The sequence below is a fragment of the Caretta caretta genome, chromosome 4 (assembly GCF_965140235.1).
Source record: "Caretta caretta isolate rCarCar2 chromosome 4, rCarCar1.hap1, whole genome shotgun sequence".
Lineage (NCBI taxonomy): Eukaryota > Metazoa > Chordata > Testudines > Cheloniidae > Caretta > Caretta caretta.
Window position 1 is genome coordinate 102,537,744 of NC_134209.1, and position 18,814 is coordinate 102,556,557.

An 18,814-nucleotide genomic window follows, 5' to 3' on the forward strand; every position below is an offset into this window, starting at 1 on the left:
TGTGGTGCAGGGGAAGGCCAAAAAAAACCCAGGAAGATTCCTTCCCAACCCCAAATATGGCAGTCCTTAGACCCTGAGCATGTGGGCTCAGTCCAACAGCTTAGACACCTGGGAAAAAATTCTCGGTAATAACTCAGAGCCCTCTCCATCTAGTTTCCCATCGCCAGCCCTTAGAAATATTTGTTTCTAGTAGTGGATGGGCCATTGTGACAATGTCAGCATACCATCCCCTCCATAAACTTATCAGACTCAGTCTTGAAACAAATTACCATATATAGTCATTCATTACCCTCATAGAATAACAGAGTTGGAAGGGACCTCTGGAGGCCATCTAGTCCAACCCCCTGCCCAGAGCAGGACCAATCCCAACTAAATCATCCCAGCCAGGGCTTTGTCAAGCCTGACCTTAAAAACTTCTAAGGAAGAAGATTCCACCACCTCCCTAGGTAACGCATTCCAGTGTTTCACCACTCTCCAACTGAAAAAGTTTTTCCTAATATCCAACCTAAACCTCCCCCACTGCAACTTGAGACCATTACTCCTTGTCCTGTCATCTGCTATCACTGAGGATAGTCTAGATCCATCCTCTTTGGATCCACCTTTCAGGTAGTTAAAAGCAGCTATCAAATCCCCCCTCATTCTTCTCTTCCGTAGACTAAACAATACCAGTTCCCTCAGCCTCTCCTCATAACTCATGTGTTCCAGTCCCCTAATCATTTTTGTTGCCGTTCGCTGGACTCTCTCCAATTTATCCACATCCTTCTTGTAGTGTGGGGCCCAAAACTGGACACAGTACTCCAGATGAGGCCTCACCAATGTCGACTAGAGGGGAATGATCACGTCCCTCGATCTGCTGGCAATGCCCCTACTTATACATCCCAAAATGCCATTGGCCTTCTTGGCAACAAGGGCACACTGCTGACTCATCCAGCTTCTCGTCCACTGTCACCCCTAGGTCCTTCTCTGCAGAACTGCTGCCTAGCCATTCGGTCCCTAGTCTGTAGCGGTGCATTGGATTCTTCCATCCTAAGAGCAGGACTCTGCACTTGTCCTTGTTGAACCTCATCAGATTTCTTTTGGCCCAATCCTCCAATTTGTCTAGGTCCCTCTGTATCCTATCCCTACCGTCCAGCGTATCTACCACTCCTCCCAGTTTAGTGTCATCTGCAAACTTGCTGAGGGTGCAATCCACACCATCCTCCAGATCATTAATGAAGATATTGAACAAAACCGGCCCCAGGACCGACCCTTGAGGCACTCCGCTAGATACCGGCTGCCAACTAGACATGGAGCCATTGATCACTACCCGTTGAGCCCGACAATCTAGCCAACTTTCTACCCACCTTGTTGTGCATCCATCCAGCCCATACTTCTTTAACTTGCTGACAAGAATACTGTGGGAGACCGTGTCAAAAGCTTTGCTAAAGTTGAGGAATAACACGACCACTGCTTTCCCTTCATCCACAGAACCAGTTACCTCATCATAGAAGGCAATTAGATTAGTCAGGCATGACTTGCCCTTGGTGAATCCATGCTGACTGTTCCTGATCACTTTCCTCTCGTCTAAGTGCTTCAGAATTGATTCCTTGAGGACCTGCTCCATGATTTTTCCAGGGACTGAGGTGAGGCTGACTGGCCTGTAGTTCCCAGGATCATCCTTCTTCCCTTTTTTAAAGATGGGCACTACATTAGCCTTTTTCCAATCTTCCGGGACTTCCCCTGATCGCCATGAATTTTCAAAGATAATGGTCAATGGCTCTGCAATCACATCTGCCAATTCCTTTAGCACTCTCGGATGCAACGCATCCGGCCCCATGGACTTGTGCACATCCAGTTTTTCTAAATAGTCCTGAACCACTTCTTCCTTCACAGGGGGCTGGCCACCTCCTCCCCATGCTGTGCTGCCCAGTGCAGTAGTCTGGGAGCTGACCTTGTTCGTGAAGACAGAGGCAAAAAAAAAGCATTGAGTATGTTAGCTTTTTCCACATCCTCTGTCACCAGGTTGCCTCCCTCATTTAGTAAGGGGCCCACACTTTCCTTGGCTTTCTTCTTATTGCCAACATACCTGAAGAAACCCTTCTTGTTACTCTTAACATCCCTCACTAGCTGCAACTCCAGGTGTGATTTAGCCTTCCTGATTCCATTCCTACATGCCCAAGCAATATTTATATACTCATCCCTGGTCATTTGTCCAATCTTCCACTTCTTGTAAGCCTCTTATTTGTGTTTAAGATCAGCAAGGATTTCACTGTTAAGCCAAGCTGGTCGCCTGCCTTATTTACTATTCTTTCTACACATCGGGATGGTTTGTCCCTGTAACTTCAATAAGGATTCTTTAAAATACAGCCAGCTCTCCTGGACTCCTTTCCCCCTCATGTTATTCTCCCAGGGGATCTTGCCCATCAGTTCCCTGAGGGAGTCAAAGTCTGCTTTTCTGAAGTCCAGGGTCCATATTCTGCTGCTTTCCTTTCTTCCTTGTGTCAGGATCCTGAACTCGACCATTTCATGGTCACTGCCTCCCAGGTTCCCATCCACTTTTGCTTCCCCTATTAATTCTTCCCGGTTTGTGAGCAGGAGGTCAAGAAGAGCTCCACCCCTAGTTGATTCCTCCGGCACTTGCACCAGGAAATTGTCCCCTACAGTTTCCAAAAACTTCCTGGATTATCTGTGCATCGCTGTATTGCTCTCCCAGCAGATATCAGGATGGTTGAAGTCGCCCATGAGAACCAGGGCGTGCGATCTAGTAGCTTCTGCGACTTGCTGGAAGAAAGCCTCGTCCACCTCATCCCCCTGGTCCGGTGGTCTATAGCAGACTCCCACCACGACATCACCCTTGATACTCAGGCTTCTAAACTTAATCCAGAGACTCTCAGGTTTTTCTGCAGTTTCATTCTTGAGCTCTGAGCAGTCATACTGCTCCCTTACATACAGTGCAACTCCCCCACCTTTTCTGGCCTCTCTGTCCTTCCTGAACAGTTTATACCCATCCATGACAGTACTCCAGTTACGCGAGTTATCCCACCAAGTCTCCGTTATTCCAGTCACATCACCCTGTTCATTTATAAGTCGACCCCCCAAGATGGATAGGTAAAAATAGTAAAAACTGTATGATCCTTTCATAAGCCGACCTTATATTTCAGGGGTTGGCAAACTTTGGCTCCCGACTCGTCAGGGGTTGCTGGCGAGTCGGGATGTTTTGTTTACCTGGAGCATTCATAGGCATGGAGACCTTTAATTCCCTTTGGCCGTAGTTCGCCGTTCCCAGCCAATGGGAGCTGCGGGAAGTGGCGCACCACTTCCCGCAGCTCCCATTGGCTAAGAACGGCGAACTGCGGCCACAGGGAATTGAGAGGCTCCATGCCTGCAGACACTCCAGATAAACAAAATGATAATGCATTAGATATTCAATTCAATGATTTCATAGAGTTTAAAATCATCAAATTTTGGTGTAGACCCGTTTATAAGCCGACCCCCGCTCTCTGATGCATCACTTTTTTACCAAAAATATTTGGCTTATGATCGAGTATATACGGTAGGTATTTTTGCCCCACTACTCCCCATGGAAAGCTGTTCCAGAACTTCACTCCTCTGATGGTTAATTTAATGTCATGCCTAAACTTACTTATGGCCAGTTTATATCCATTTGTTCTTGTGCCAGGATTGGCCCTTAACCTAGATAACTCATCTCCCTCCTTAGTGTTCATCCCTCTGATGTATTTCTAGAGAACAATCATATCTCCCCTGAGCCTTCATTTTGTTCGGCTAAGCAAGACAAGATCCTTAAGTCTCCTCTTCTAAGTTAGGTTCTCCGTTCCTCTGATCATCCTAGTAGCCCTTCTCTGCACCTGTTCCAGTTTGAATTCATCTTTCTTAAACATAGGGAACGAGAATTGTACACAGTATTCCAAATGAAATCTCACCAGTGCCTTGTATAATGATGATAACACTTTCCTATCTCTACTGGCAATACCTCACCTGATATGCATCCTAGGATTGCATTAGTCTTTTTCATGGCTGCATCACATTGGCATTTCATAGTCATCCTGTGATTGACCAGTATACCCAGGTCTTTCTCGTACTCTGTCACTTCCAACTGATACGTCCCCAGCTTATAGCAAAAATTCTTGTTGTAAGTCTCTAAGGGCATGACCTTGCACTTTGCACTATTAAATTTCATCCTATTTCTGTTACACCGATTTTCCAGGTCATCCAAATCTTCTCGTATGACATTCTAGTCCTCCTACATATTGGCAATGCCTCCCAACTTTGTGTCATCCGCAAAGTTTGTTAGCACACTTCCATTTTTTATGCCCAGGGCACGAATGAAAATGTTAAATAAAATTGGGCCCAACACCAGTTCTTGAGGAATTCCACTAGTAACCTCCCTCCACCTGGCAGTTCACCTTTCTGCATAACCTGTTTGTCTCCCCTTTAATGATTTTGTCATCCATCTTCATCAATTTAATAATTTCCCATGTGGATCTTTATCAAATGCTTTAATCCAGGTGAAATGCTGAAATCCAGGTAGATTAGATCTACATTTCGTTTATCTAGAAAATCGGTTATCTTGTCAAAGAAAGAGATCAAGTTGGTCTGGCATGATCTACTTTTTGTAAAACCATGTTGCATTTTATCCCAATTACCATTTACCTCTATGTCCTTAACTACTGTCTTTCAAAATTTGTTCTAAAACCTTGCATATAACTGAGGTCAAACTAATGGGCCTGTATTCATTTATGGCAATGTATACATTTAGGTGTTTGGCCATACCTAGACTGTCTTTAATCTGCACCCCTCTTCAGTGTTTAGTGGTCTCTCTTCTTCTTTCCTGGTTTTCTTTTTATTTATATGGCTAAAGAATCTTTTAGAATAGGTTTTACTTTCCTTTGCAAGGTCTAACTCTGCCTGGCTTTTCGCAGTTCTCACTTTTTCTCTACACTTTTTGACCTCAAAGAGGTAGTTTTCCTTGCTGATCCATCCCTTGTTCCATTCCTAATAGGCTTTCTCTTAATAACCTGTTTTGAGATGCTTCTCCATCCACTTTGGTCTGCAACCCTTCCCTATGATTTTTTTCCCCTTGCTTGGAACGTAGGCTTCAGATAGTTTCTGCAACTTTGACTTTTACTTTCAAGACTCACATTCAGATCCTTGAGTTCTTCTTCAGTCCAGTCCACTTCCCTAACTAATTCCTTACATTTTTTTAAAAGTTTTTGCCCTTTTGAAATCAAGGACCCTAGCTGCAGGCCTGTTTTTGTTTATCCTTCCAATTTAAACTGAATTAACTCATGATTACTTGAATCAAGGTTGTCCTCTACAACCAGTTCTTCTATGAGGTCCTTGCTACTTACCAATACTAAATCTAAAAGGGCATCACCTCTTCTTGGTTCGGTGACTGTTTGGTGAAGAAATTTGTTGGCTACTGCATCCAAAGATATGTGGGCGCTACCATTATTAGTAGCACCTGCCCTCCAATCTGTAGCTGGGAAATTAGTCTCCCATAATCACACAATACCCAGTAGTATTTATTTTCATAAAAAATATTAAAGAGGTCACTATCTATATCCAAATGAGATCATGGGGGTCTGGGCAAACCAGATGCAGTATCGCAGTTGAGCCTCTGTTACTTTTCTTCTTCAAAGTGATTTTGACTAGGGGTGTAAAGCGATTAAAAAAATTAATTGCAATTAATCCTCTGTTAAACTTTAATAGAATACCGTTTATTTAAATATTTTTTCATGTTTTCTACATTTTCAAGTATATTGATTTCAATTACAACACAGAATACAAAGTGTACAATGCTCACTTTATATTTATTTTTAAATTACAAGTAATTGAACTGTAAAAAAAATAGATAGTATTTTTCAGTTCACCTAATACAAGTACTGTAGTGCAATCTCTTTATCATGAAAGTTGAACTTACAAATGTAGAATTATGTACAAAAAAACCTGCTTTTAAAAAATAAGAATGTAAAACTTTAGAGCCTGCAAGTCCACTCAGTCCTACTTCTCGTTTAGCCAATTGCTCAGACAAACAGGTTTCTTTACATTTGCAGGAGATAATGCTGGCCACTTCATGTTTATAATGTCACCTGAAAGTGAGAACAGACATTCACATGGCAGAGGCGTCGCAAGATATTTATGTGCCAGATGTGCTAAAGATTCATACGTCCCTTCATGCTTCAACCATAATTCCAAGCATCATGCTGATGACGGGTTCTGCTCAATAACAGTCCAAACCAGTGCGGTCCGACACATGTTCATTTTCATTATCTGAGTCAGATGCCATCAGCAGAAGATTGATTTTCGTTTTTGGTTGTTCGGGTTCTGTTTCCATATCAAAGTGTTGCTCTTTTAAGACTTCTGAAACAAAACACCTCGTCCCTCTCAGATTTTGGAAGACACTTCAGAGTCTTAAACCTTGAGTCGAGTGCTTTAGAAATCTCACATTGGTACGTTCTTTGCGTTTTGTGAAATCTGCAGTAAAAGTGTTCTTTAAATGAACTGGGTCATCATCCGAGACTGCTATAACGTGAAATACATGGCAGAATGCAGGTAAAACAGAGCATGGGACATACAATTCTCCTCCAAGGAGTTCAGTCACAAATTTAATTAATGCATTATTTTTTTAACTAGCATCATCAGCATGGAAGCATGTCCTCTGGAATGGTGGCCGAAGCATGAAGGAGCATACGAATGTTTAGCATATCTGGCACGTAAATAACTTGCAATGCCGGCTACAAAAGTGCCATGCAAATGCCTGTTCTCACTTTCTGGTGACATTGTAAATAAGAAGAGGGCAGCATTATCTCCTGTAAATGTAAACAAATTTGTTTGTCTGAGCGATTGGCTGAACAAGAAGTAGAACAAGAAGCTGAACAAGAAGTAGGATTAATTTTTTTAATCGCGAATAACTTTTTTGAGTTAATGGCGTGAGTTAGCTGAAATTAATCGACAGCCTTAATTTTGACCCCAACAGATTCTGTTTTACCAATCCATCACTTCTAATTTCTTTACAGTCTACCTCATCATTAATATACAATGCTACTTGACCACCTTTATTTTTATTTCTGTCTTTCCTGAACAGCACAGAGAATTCAATACTGGTGTTCCAATTATGAGTACTATTCCATCATGTTTTCATTATCCGTTGTGACAGAGCTCCTTCTCTGCCACAGTGGGTTCCGTGCTTCCACTTAGTGGTGGGCTGGGGTATTCCTCTCTACCTCAGAATTTCCCCATGCCCCTGGGCTTGCTGTCCATACCTTGCCTGAGCTGGGTTCCTCCCGGCCTCCCTGATGGGGGACAGGGAGGGGGAAGGGAGCCTCTTAGTCTGTGGTAGTCTCTCCAGGCGTGGTGGCAACAAACCAGGCACCCAGTTCAGTCTCTCCTCTCTAGCAAGATCTCTTCCCTCGGACCTCCAGGGCCCAGAAGGACTGTTCACCCTGTTAGATAGGGTTTTCCCTGCCCTTCACCTCTGTACGTGTGCAGTTTTTCCTCCTGGAGCTTGTCAGCATCTGCATCGCCCAGCTCCCCAGTAGCGCGCTTTCCTCCTACAACTCCTATCGTGTGCCTATCTGGCTGGAGGGGAGGCTTTTAACAGGTACTGGCAGGCCCTTGATTGGCCCCAGGTGTTCTAATTTACCTAGAGTAACCTCTGTTCAGTTACCAAGGGAAAAAGGACCTACTTATCCTGGGGCTAATATACCTGCCTTTCAGCACTCTCCTGTAGCCATCTGGTCTGACCCTGTCACACCCTGTAATATCTAGTTCCACTTCCTGAACCAATAGTTCTAGTTCCTCCGTTTTGTTATCCAGGCTCCTTGCACTGGTGTACAGACATCTAATTTGTTTCTGATTGACTGCACCCAGATTCTTCACTTGATTAAGTACAGTTACTTCACTGTGTATATGTCTAACTGGTCTGTTACTGCTGTTGGTACTTTATTTCCTCTTGTCCATTCTCCTGCCTTCTGTTGTTCCTTTCTTCATTGCTGTATCCTCTTTTTACTTGAATCTCCTCCCACTCAGAATTAGTATCAGGTGTAGAAATTACATGAGCATTCCCCCAACCGACTTCCCTGAATTAGTAATGTAAAGTTTTTTTTAACCAGTTTTGCCAGTCTTCATCCCATAAGTCTTATTTCCCTCCCTACTTAGGTGGAGTCCATCTCATGAGAACAGTCCTCTGTCCGTGAATGCCTCCCAGTGGTCCAACATCCCAAAGCCCTCCAATGCCTGTGCCATCTGTTGAGCATCATGATCTTGTCTTTCCTTCACTCTCCTTCTCTAGGAACAGGTAGAATCCCACTGAAGATCACTTGAGCCTCCATTCCTTTAAGCATCTTCCCCAGCTTGGCATAGTCTTCCTTGATGCATCCTAGCAAGAATCTAGCAGTATCATTTGTCCCCATGAGCAGAACAATCAGTGGATACTTTGCTGCTCCCATAGACATATTAAAACTGCCGGCAGTCCAAGAAACCTGCAAGCAGTTTCTCCCACTCATTCAGTCAATGCATAGTCAAGTGATGTCAGATAACATAACAACAGATTTCGACGTCAACAAACGAGAAAGTGAGATCCATCTCCCTCTACATGGAGACAGTCAATCTGTGGAACTGGTGTATTCGACACCAGATAACCCTGTCAGCAGTACATCTCCCTTGGATACACAACGCTGTGGCAGATATTTGTCACCAGACCACAAATGGGAATTGCATGATTCCATGATACAGAATATATTCCATCAATAGGGGGTCTCTATTGGAACTGTTTGTGTCACAGCAGAACAGACAATGAATGCACAGTTTACTGCTCCAGAGTAGCCGTAAGTCAGGACTCCAGCAGTGATGCATTTCTAGTTACTTGGTCAGGACAACTAAGGTACTCCTTCCCACCCATCCTCCTCTTACTTCAGATTCTCAGGAAGATTGCACAAAATGGGGCAATGATCATTCTGCGTGCTCCCAGATGGCCAAGACAATTCTTCAGATGACAGACTTCCTCAGATGTCAGTACGCCCATATATCAGCATCTAGATCTTCCCAGACCTTTTGACCCAAGACAAGGGCAGGGTCAGACATCCCAGTCCAGCTCCCTCCACCTGACAGTCTAATATTTGGAAGGGTGTCGAACTTAAAGAGGTCATGTTCACAGACAGGCCAGACCATCTTTAACAATATTAGGAAAGACTCCATGAGGAAATGCTATGTAGCTAAGCGGAAAAAGTTCTCGATCTGGTTACAGTGTCACCAGATAACTCCAGAGGAATCCAATGTCCCTCCTATATTTAAATATCTCCTATCCTTAAAGACAACAAGTCTTTCCCTTAGTTCCCTAAGTGTCCACTTACAGCTATCAGCCCTGTCATCCTCTGATTGATAACCATTCAATCTTCACCCATCCTGTGACAGTATATTTTCTGAAGGATCTGGTCAGAACCTTTCCTCCCATGATCAAACCTATCCCAACATGGGATCTCAGTTTGGTCCTCTCGTTGTTAACAAGTGCGCCATTCAAACTCATGGCTTCATGCTCTTTAGTCTACTTGATATGAAGGTGGCCTTTTAGGCAGCCGTCACCTCAGCCAAAAGAGTAGGTGAACTGAGGGCCCTTATGGTAGACCCACCGTATACAATCCATAAGGATAACATTTCTCTCAGACTACATCCTTAATTTACCACCAAGGTGGTCTTGGGTTTTCATCAGACACTCCGCCTACCTTTTTCCCCAAAGCCACATGCCGCCAGTGAAGACAGTAGACTTCATTCATTGGACATCTGTTGGGCCATGGTGTTCTCCCTGCAAAGAACAAAATCCTTTTGGAAACTGCCTAGATTATGTATATCATTCACAGAACAGAGAGGGGAAGCAACCTCTTCCCAAAGACTTTCCACGTCGATTTTGGCATGCATTGTCCTGTGTTATGGGTTGCTCTTCTCTTACAGGGAGTGAGCACTCGCTCCACTGGAGCTCAGGCCACTTCTGTAGCCTCTTTGGGTATGTCTTCACTGTAATTAAAAACCCACTGATGGCCTGTGCCAGTGGACACAGGCTCAGGCTAAGGGGCTGTTTAATTGGAGTGTAGACTTCTGGGCTCAGGTTGTATCCTGAGCTCTGGGATCCTCCCACCTCCCAGGGTCCTAGAACTTGGGCTCCAGCCAGAGCTCAGAAGTCTACACTGCAGTAAAAAGAGCCACAAGCCTGGTGAGCCCAAGTCAGCTGGCATGGGCCAGCTATGGGTTTTTAATTGCAGTGTAGACTTACCCTCTTTGTGGCATTCCTGTCATCAAAATTTGTAATGCAACTATGTGTGGGGTTTGATCTGTACCTTCATGAGACTCTATGTCCTAGTGCAGGCTTCAGCAGCTGATGCATCTATCAGTACAGCAGTACACCTGTCATTGATATAGCAGAGGTCCTTGCCACCCTCTTCAATGACTACTGCTTGTCAGTCACCCGTGTGGAAAATACATTGGGATCAGAACTCAAAGAAAGAAGTTACTTACCTTGTATAGTAACTGGCATTCTTCAAGATGAGTGGTCCCTGTTGTATTTTAGTACCCCCATTACTTCCCCTCTGCTTCAGATCTTTCTCTTACAATTTGCAGTAGAGAAGGAACTGGAGAAATGGTTGGTCCACATCACCTCTTGTACTCTGTTTGGAGAGTGAGGAGAGGAAGGGCACATGTGTTGACCAACAGACACTGTTACCAAAAATCTTCCAGTCTCAGGCACATGGAGCACATGTGTGCCCACAGTAGAATACACATAGGGATCACACATCTGGAAGAAGTCCAGTTACTGTGCAAGGTAAGTAACTTCTCTTTAATACAGCATTTTTCCTTTAGCAAAGGTTCTGTTTTGCTGATCTTCTTGTGCTGCAAGTTCTTGTTTGTTTTATTCCAGGGACAGATTTTTGGATTTTAAAAGTTAGTAGTCACAACCATAATAATTAGAATCCAAAGTGTCTTTCTCTTTGGATTATTAAAATGTTTAATTTTGTCTCATTTATATAAAATAAAATGCTACGTTTTGCAAGGGTGAGAAATTCTGATCTGCCATTTTGAATTTGTTCTTTAAACCTACATGAGTTTACAATGTCCATTTAAGGACATAGGCTCAAATTCTGAAACTGACTGCTCAGATGGATCCTTGCACCTGCACAGAACTCTAATAAAATCAGTGAAGCTGTACATCAGGGATCTCATACTCAAATCACCATGAGGGCCACATGAGGCCTAGTACATTGGCCCGAGAGCCACATCACTGAAACCTTAGATATGTTATAATAGCCCTATAGAATAGAAATGCTGGGGCAGATCCTCAGCTGGTGTAAATTGCCATAGCTCCACTGACTTCCACTGAACTCTGGCAATTTATACCAGCCGATGATGTGCCCAGCTGTATGCAGTGTTCATGTTTAGCCCTAAGGTCTAAAATTGCATCTCTTTCTCACTTGAGGCCTTGTTGGAAATGGCCCTGAGAATCAGACCATGGGATTTGAAAAGTAAGTGACTGGAAGAGTAATCAAAATGCAGAGTGAAAGTGACTGGGAGAATGGGAAGAGACAGAATGAGGGAAACTCACTGATATGGGGGAAGAAAAGAGTTGAGTCATACATAAAGAAGAAAGCTCCTGTCCTGTTCCACAGAACAGACAGATTTAAAGTAACTAACATCATTCCCAAGAATGAATCCATTTACCTCCTTCATACCGCTGCCCCAAGAATCTGCTCCCCCAATGAGTAGTTCAAAGACATCAGTGCAAATTATATTCTTTACATCCCCTGTTAAATTACTGCTGAAGAAACGCTAAATGTAGTTGTGCTGCAAGGATCCGTTAATTCATATTTTACCACTCTTCCCCTTCCCTGCCCCCATTCCAACCCCTTCCCCAAAGTCCCCGCCTCCTCCCTGTCTCTATTCCAACCCCTTCGCCAAATCCCTGCCTCTTCTCCTCCTCCTCCTCCTCTCCTGAGCACGCTGCATCCCTGCTGCTCCCCCATCCCTCCTGGAAAGTCCTAAGTGCCGCCAAACAACTGTTTGGCAGCAGGAAGCACTGGGAGGTGGGCATAGGAGCAGGGATGCGGCATGCTTGCAGGGGAGGAATTTGGCTGCCAGTGGGTGCTCGAGCCCCAGAGCACCCACGGAGTCGGTGCCTATGGCGGGCCACAGGAAATAACTCCGTGGGCCGTGTGTTTAAGACCCCTGCTCTACATGGATGCAAGGGTCCACCTGCACAGATCCAGTTGTGGGATTGGGGCACTAGGTGGTAAAAAATGGAATATTAATATAATCTGTTAAAAGACTGTTCCAACTCTTCTCCTGTAGCTCAGTTCAGTCATACAAACATTTTTTTTCTCTAAGATTCGAGTATCTGATTATTAATTGTCTTTAAATGTAGAAGGTTAACTTTATGCTTCCTAATTTCCATATTCTGAATTTGCTTACAGTTCAGGGCCACCATCCTGAAAACCCTTTGAAGATGAGACTACTTTGTATAAGGAACTGGGCTCCCCTTCCCCATGCATTTTGCTTTGCAAACAGTCCTCACATAGTCCCCTGTAGGTTCAACACAGCATGCTTTATTTACAGTGTCTTATACGGGTTTGTGTCCCCATAGCATAAGACTTCCCCCAAGCTCTACCTAATCCATAGGCACAGGGTGCGATGGGGAGAGAGATCTCATCTCTCTGAGACCCTGGGTGTCTGCTCTTCCTTCCAGCCGCTGCCTCCTCCTTTCCTGTCTCCCTTTTAACTGTCCCCAGCTGACAAGCTGAATCACCTTGTTAACTGGTTAATGACCCAGTCCTTAATTATCTCCCAAATTTGGCCCCTTTGGGAAGCTTATAGAGTGGTGAGTTGGCCTTAAACTACTCCCATTCTGTCACAGGATCCTAGTTTTATAACATTGCAGCACAACCTAGTCTCTAAATCTGTGCTCTAAAGATGAGGCATTATGGAAAAGTGACTGCATTGTTAATGAAGATGTTTTCTTTACTTATCTTGACAGTTATCTGCAAACTGTGTTTGCTTATAGATTATATTAATATAAAATATGAGCAAAACCATACATATGGAATTAAGGGAATAATAAATTCTTGTAGAAAATATTTGTACTCTAAAGAAAAAAGTTTATTGTACCTGGTTAAACATTCTTTGTTCTCTTATGTGGATGCTGAAGTGAAAGTAAAAGATTCCAGCAGTTTCCAGAAATACCCACCCCAAATTATAAATTGCAAGTTTCAAAAGGGACTCTGTGTAGTATTCTGTGTCAAAGCCTCCAGCTGTCAATCCCTTCTTCCTAAAAGCAGATAGAGCGTAGAAATAATATGCTAAGTTTTCCTTTGCATCAGAGTATGTCTACACTGCAATAGACATACCTGAGCTAGCTTTGATCTAGCTAGGTTAACGGTAGTTCTGGTATGTCTATGTATGCTGCAGTCACACCTCCCAACTGCAGTGTAGACATGCCTTCCTTACGAAAATGAATACCCAACAATCAAGCACGTTCTTAAGGAAGGATACAACATCAGTCTGCATCACTACTGGCATTGCAGATTCATTAAGATTTCTGAAAAATTATGCCATTTCCCAGGTATTCCTTATGCTTTTCTACTACATACAGTTTAACTGAAAGCACTTCTCTATTAAGGAGTCTAGAAAATTTCAACAAGAAGACACATTTAGCACATATTAACACAGACAACAATATTCAGAAGAACAATTGCACACATTTGACTGTTCCTTTTTTATCTGGAAGAATATCTAGAGAATACTTTATCTTATTAATGATCTCTCTCCGTTATGTTCGTTGTAGATCTGGACTCATCCATTGACCTTGATTTGAAAAAATCTGTACTAGAAATGGGCCACTATTTAGACCTAAATTGTTTTTTCTACAGCTATTTTAAAAATGTCTGGCATGCCCATGCGCATTAACTGTTCTGTGGGACAAAATGGCTATTTTATGTGACAGAACCCGAGATTTAATATCTAAAAGAGGTACTTCAGGAGTGATGTCATTAGCCAGTTGTTATAAGGAACTGGGTACTCACAGCCTGTCGTATCACTGTCAAGGTCTAATAGCTTCAGGACCAATGGGAGAGTAAATGATGTACTGCTATTCAGGGATTGTCCAGTCTTTAATATGCGTTCAGTTAGTTTATATTGAAAAGAAAGACACGCACACACGGTAGAAATTCTCTGAAATAGTTTGAGAGCAATCCTATGTGTCCCAGTGTAGGAGACATAACATCACCATAAGAGTGCTAATCTATATAGGAAATTGCTTTCTGAGAACAACAATTATAAGGAAGTTGATTTTTATTGTGGAAATAAAATCTAATAAATATTTCAGGTGTTTGGGTTCATTCATAAATTAGATAAGTCCAGAACCCATCATCTGTTTAGTATAGTGATGTTAATGTTGTAGCGTTTTACAATGGAAAAATGTACAGGACAGTCTAACATTATATATCAGAACGATTTACTCATGATAGTCTATGACGTAGTATATAGTTTTAATTGGTCAGAGTTAAAAATGAGAGTTCTAACAATAACTCCAGTTTATTAAGACAAATTATGCAAAATCTGTTTCCCAGGGTGATTACTTCCATTCTGCCAGTTGTTTGTGATGGGAAACTGTGTGAAGAAGGAGAATGGAAAGGGAAAAGTTTTTTCATAGTCATTCCGGAAGTAGGAGTTTGATGCTATAGGCAATCATGAGCTAATAATTTTTGATCTGTTCACTCAAAAGTTAAGCTTTGAAGGTTTTGATCATATTAGTTTTGTCTAGAAAAATATTTAAAGTATTTGCACACATTTTCATGAGAGGGCTTTCTTATAACATCATTAGTTGACATTAATGGGAAAATTACATTTGCTATACATGACAAATCGCATTTTAGAAAGAAAAATTGAGGAGTATTCTAACCAGAAGTTGGAAAACATTAAAAAGAAAGATTCTTTATGACTGAAGCATAACTAAAGGTGTATAATTCTGTATATGAAGAATCCAGATATCTGAATACTTAAAATAAAACTGGGTGATGTAAACATACTTTTGGTTTTAAGCATTGATTCCTGTAGCTTAAAAGAAGTTGATATATATCTGTCCCTTCTGTAAGAGCAATGAAAAATATACTTGCTTTGCAGGATGGCAGTTCAGCTGTCAAGGATGAACAGGTTAGCATTGCTAGTGAAGACACTGGATCATATGTATTACAAGAACAACAAGAATCTCTAATCTGTCAGGAACCTCTAGAGTTGGAAGAAATTCCTGAAATGCCAGAACTGCCAGCTCCTGAGAGCTATTCTGAATCTATATGTGAAGAGGATGTCACCCTTGCTTTGAAAGAGCTAGATGAGAGATGTGAAGAAGAAGAAGCTGACTTCTCTGGGTTATCTAGGTAAGAGTACACTTTATTTTAACTTCAGAAATAATGTACCGCTTGTATATTCTAGCTTTCACATTAGTCAAGTAAAGCAACCCTTTTTCTGGTTGAATTTCTCATACTTATTATCAGAAATCTACTAACAGTACAAACTTTTAAAATAAGCACATCAAATAAATGTTTGATTCATTCTTCAAGTTACTCCCAACGTGGATCCCACTTACGGGTGTCTGTGTACCCCAGAACAGGAGTTTAGAGCATTTTCACTAGTAGTGTCTGGCAAGGGTTGTGCATGCACCCTGTATGCCCAAATTCCACTCAGTTCTTTCTAACCACTTTAGGCAGTGAGTCAGAACAAAACTGTGTCCTTTTTGTAGATTTTGTTACTTGTTAGAGTAGAAGTTTATAATTAATTTGTTTATAGTTAGTTGTACACCTCTACCCCGATATAATGTGGTCTGATATCATGCGAATTCAAATATAATGCGGTAAAACAGCGCTCCGGGGAGCGGGGCTGCTTTACCTCATTATATCTGAATTCGTGTTAGCTCAAGCAGTTCCTCTGCTCCCCCTCTTACTTGCTGCGCCTCCCCCTGCCTCAGCTCACCTCCCTTCCGCCTCCTCCCACGAGCGCACCGCCGCTCTTCTCCCCCCTCCCTCCCAGCTTCCCGCGCCAAACAGCTGATTGGTGTGGCAAGGCTGGGAGGGAGGGAGAAGCGGAGTGGCGGCGGCATGCTCAGGGGAGGAGGCGGAGGCAGAGTGGAGGTGAGCTGGGGCAGGGAGCGGTTCCTCTCCCTACCCCGATATAACACGGTCTCACCTATAAGATGGTAAGATTTTTTGGTTACCGAGGACCGCATTATATCGGGGTGGAGGTGTAGTTGTTACTGTTTCATTTAGCCATTGGCAGAAGAGGGAGAGAGAGAGCAGATTGGAGCAGGGTTAGTTATGTCAGAGCCTAGATCTCCCAGGTTCAAATCACATCCTTCCTGTGTGTGGGGGTGGGGTGGGGGGGAAGGGTTCTCCTCTTTTTTTTTTTCTTATGGAAAAATCCATGAGCATTATACTGGCCTTGAAGTAGAGACTGAGCACAGAGACTTCTTGTTCCCAACTTATCCTTCCAGTGCTCCTGTCCCTAGAAATGTGACATTGAGCACAGGAGCGGTAAAGAAACTGAAAGAGAGTAAAAAAAAATTCATCATAGTCGTCAAGAACCTCTGTTGTCCAAGGACTGACATCTTAAATGCCAAGTTGACAAAGTAAGAGGATGGGCTCCTCAAAGGAATCATTTTCTGTTGGGTTGGGAAAAAGTGGGACCAGAACCCTCACTGCTGCACCATAATGAAGAGCCAGCACAGAGATCTTCTTTGATAACAAGGGCTTAAAGACACAGGAATGCAAAGGTGTGTTTATTATACCCCACCAAGGCATCAGATTTATCAGCACTTATCCATCACAACACCGCAACACTCAGAATTGTCTACTCCGCACTGCCTTTATTGGTACCATTGTCACAAGTGTACCCCATTGTGGGGCGTCAGGTCTTGGGGGAATCAAAGTAGAAATTTAGCAGTCCAAGTGGCCTAGCCTTCTGTGTAACCACAGCCCAGTGGCCAGAGTCAGTGCAGTTGCCCTTCGGTACATGGCAGCGTGACCCAATGGTTAAGGTCAATGGGGCAGTCCTGCTGTGTGGCCCTAGGGAACCAGTGTTTCCACAATCAGTCTAGCTCACCCAGTAGCTCAGTCCAGATCCCTGCGGCACTTCGTACACTTCCATCCAAAGCTGGTAATCTCGTGGCCTCTGCTGTCTTTCCTCCTTTGGTGACAGTCGGCTGGGGGTCCACTGGAGCCTCAGCCTAGCTGGTTTCTGGGTTCTGGAGCTCTGGCAGTGTCCCTGGAGGAACCTGTAACACACATCTGCTCTTGTCGGTGGCCAGCTCAGACTGAACTTAGCTACTCCTTTTTATACGCTGGGTCCAGCTGGAGCATGCCCAGCAGGGGTGAGGGGGTGTGGCTTCCTCACCCTACAGAGTGTGGTTATCCCATGTTGAACCAGTGTGCTGTAGGTACACCCTGTAACAACCATCATTATTAATTAAATCCTGCTTGCTACTTGCACTGGTCCCAGCCTCTGAGGATTCCTCATTGCAGAGGGAGACAGCGACAGCATCCTCAGCACAGGTTTCTCTTCCAAACAATTTCTCATCTCTGAGAGGTTCTTTTAGGTCCTCGCCAAATCTCAGGGTAATTCTAACACCTGACTCCCCAATCCTGAGAGTTTTCCCCAATTTTGGTACTAGCCAGATCTCCTTCCTAGAAAGAAACAAGGTTCCTATGATGAAAATGTATCTGAGAAAACATGGCAGTATGATTAAGAATGTGAACTCCATTCAGATCCTGCAGTCACCTATTATATGACTCCAATATTAGATGTTTCTGCATCCAAAGACTCTTAATTCCTCCTCAGACTCTGACAAGAGATCCCTTCCAAAGAGGAAAGTATATCGACAAAAGGAAAATAACGTCAGGGAGGGATATAGGAAAGAACCTCCTGCTAACCTAAGGATTTAAATCCTCAGTATACTCCTTGGCTTCCCCAAAATTGGTCAAATTTTTCTTTTCCATATGATCAGCAACCATGGTCATATCAGACATCCTGGGCCATAATATCCACATTTTCAAGGACAAGTTTCCCCACAATACATGTGGTCTACATGTAAGTAGCCTGTTGCAAATTTTTGTGAATCTTATCACTGTCCTCATTAAGTTCAAGAGACAGAGGAACAACAAGATACTAATGATGAGGAAATAACTATTCATCAGGAAGATCCTTCTGATCATCTACATTGTTCTTCCTTGCCTGATGAAGGCATTTTACATGTTTTACCCTTTGATGATTTTAAAACCTTTCAAGAAATATTAGAATGTATGGCAAAATGTATGCCGGTCTGGGGTTCCGTCTGCCTCCCGCACTGCCCGTCTGGGGTTCTGTCCGCTGGCCCCTGCCACTTTTCAAAGGTTGCCAACCGCTGCTATAGAGTTTGTTGCAGCTCTCCTAGATTTGGTGGCAGCAAGAGCATTCTTCCCCCCAGACAAATTTCAGATAATGAAGAATCTGATCCTCCAAAACAGTCAGGATGTGTCTGAATCTTCTAGGCCATAGGGCTTCATTTACAGTTGTAACTCTGTTTGCCAGATTATGTCCGATACTATTTCAGACTTGGATCCAAGTCAGTTTACAACCCAAAGCTTCATGACATGTCATTAAAGGTGGTGATTCTGGACCAGATTCTAGTTTCTCTGGACTGACAGAGGATAAAAGAAAAGTATATATGGAAGTTCAGTTTGTTTCTCCCATAGCATCCAAAGCTCTGATAACAGACGTATCCCAGATGGGTTAGGGAGCACATATAGATCAC

At 43.2% G+C, this 18,814-nt stretch overlaps 1 protein-coding gene and 1 long non-coding RNA gene across 13 annotated transcripts in view; one reads left to right on the forward strand and one right to left on the reverse strand.

Moving 5' to 3' along the window:
• FRYL (FRY like transcription coactivator) overlaps nt 1-18,814 on the forward strand; it is a 415,631-nt gene that overhangs the window by 363,631 nt on the left and 33,186 nt on the right. For all 12 annotated transcript variants that reach the window (XM_048848366.2, XM_048848367.2, XM_048848354.2 and 9 more), the window contains one exon: nt 15,157-15,410. In XM_048848366.2, the coding sequence (XP_048704323.1) occupies nt 15,157-15,410 (254 nt within the window). The remainder of the gene's footprint in view (nt 1-15,156; nt 15,411-18,814) is intronic.
• LOC125635946 (uncharacterized) overlaps nt 1-18,814 on the reverse strand; it is a 44,611-nt gene that overhangs the window by 7,366 nt on the left and 18,431 nt on the right. The window contains exon 2 of the long non-coding RNA XR_007356423.2: nt 9,720-9,799. This is a non-coding gene — a long non-coding RNA (uncharacterized LOC125635946). The remainder of the gene's footprint in view (nt 1-9,719; nt 9,800-18,814) is intronic.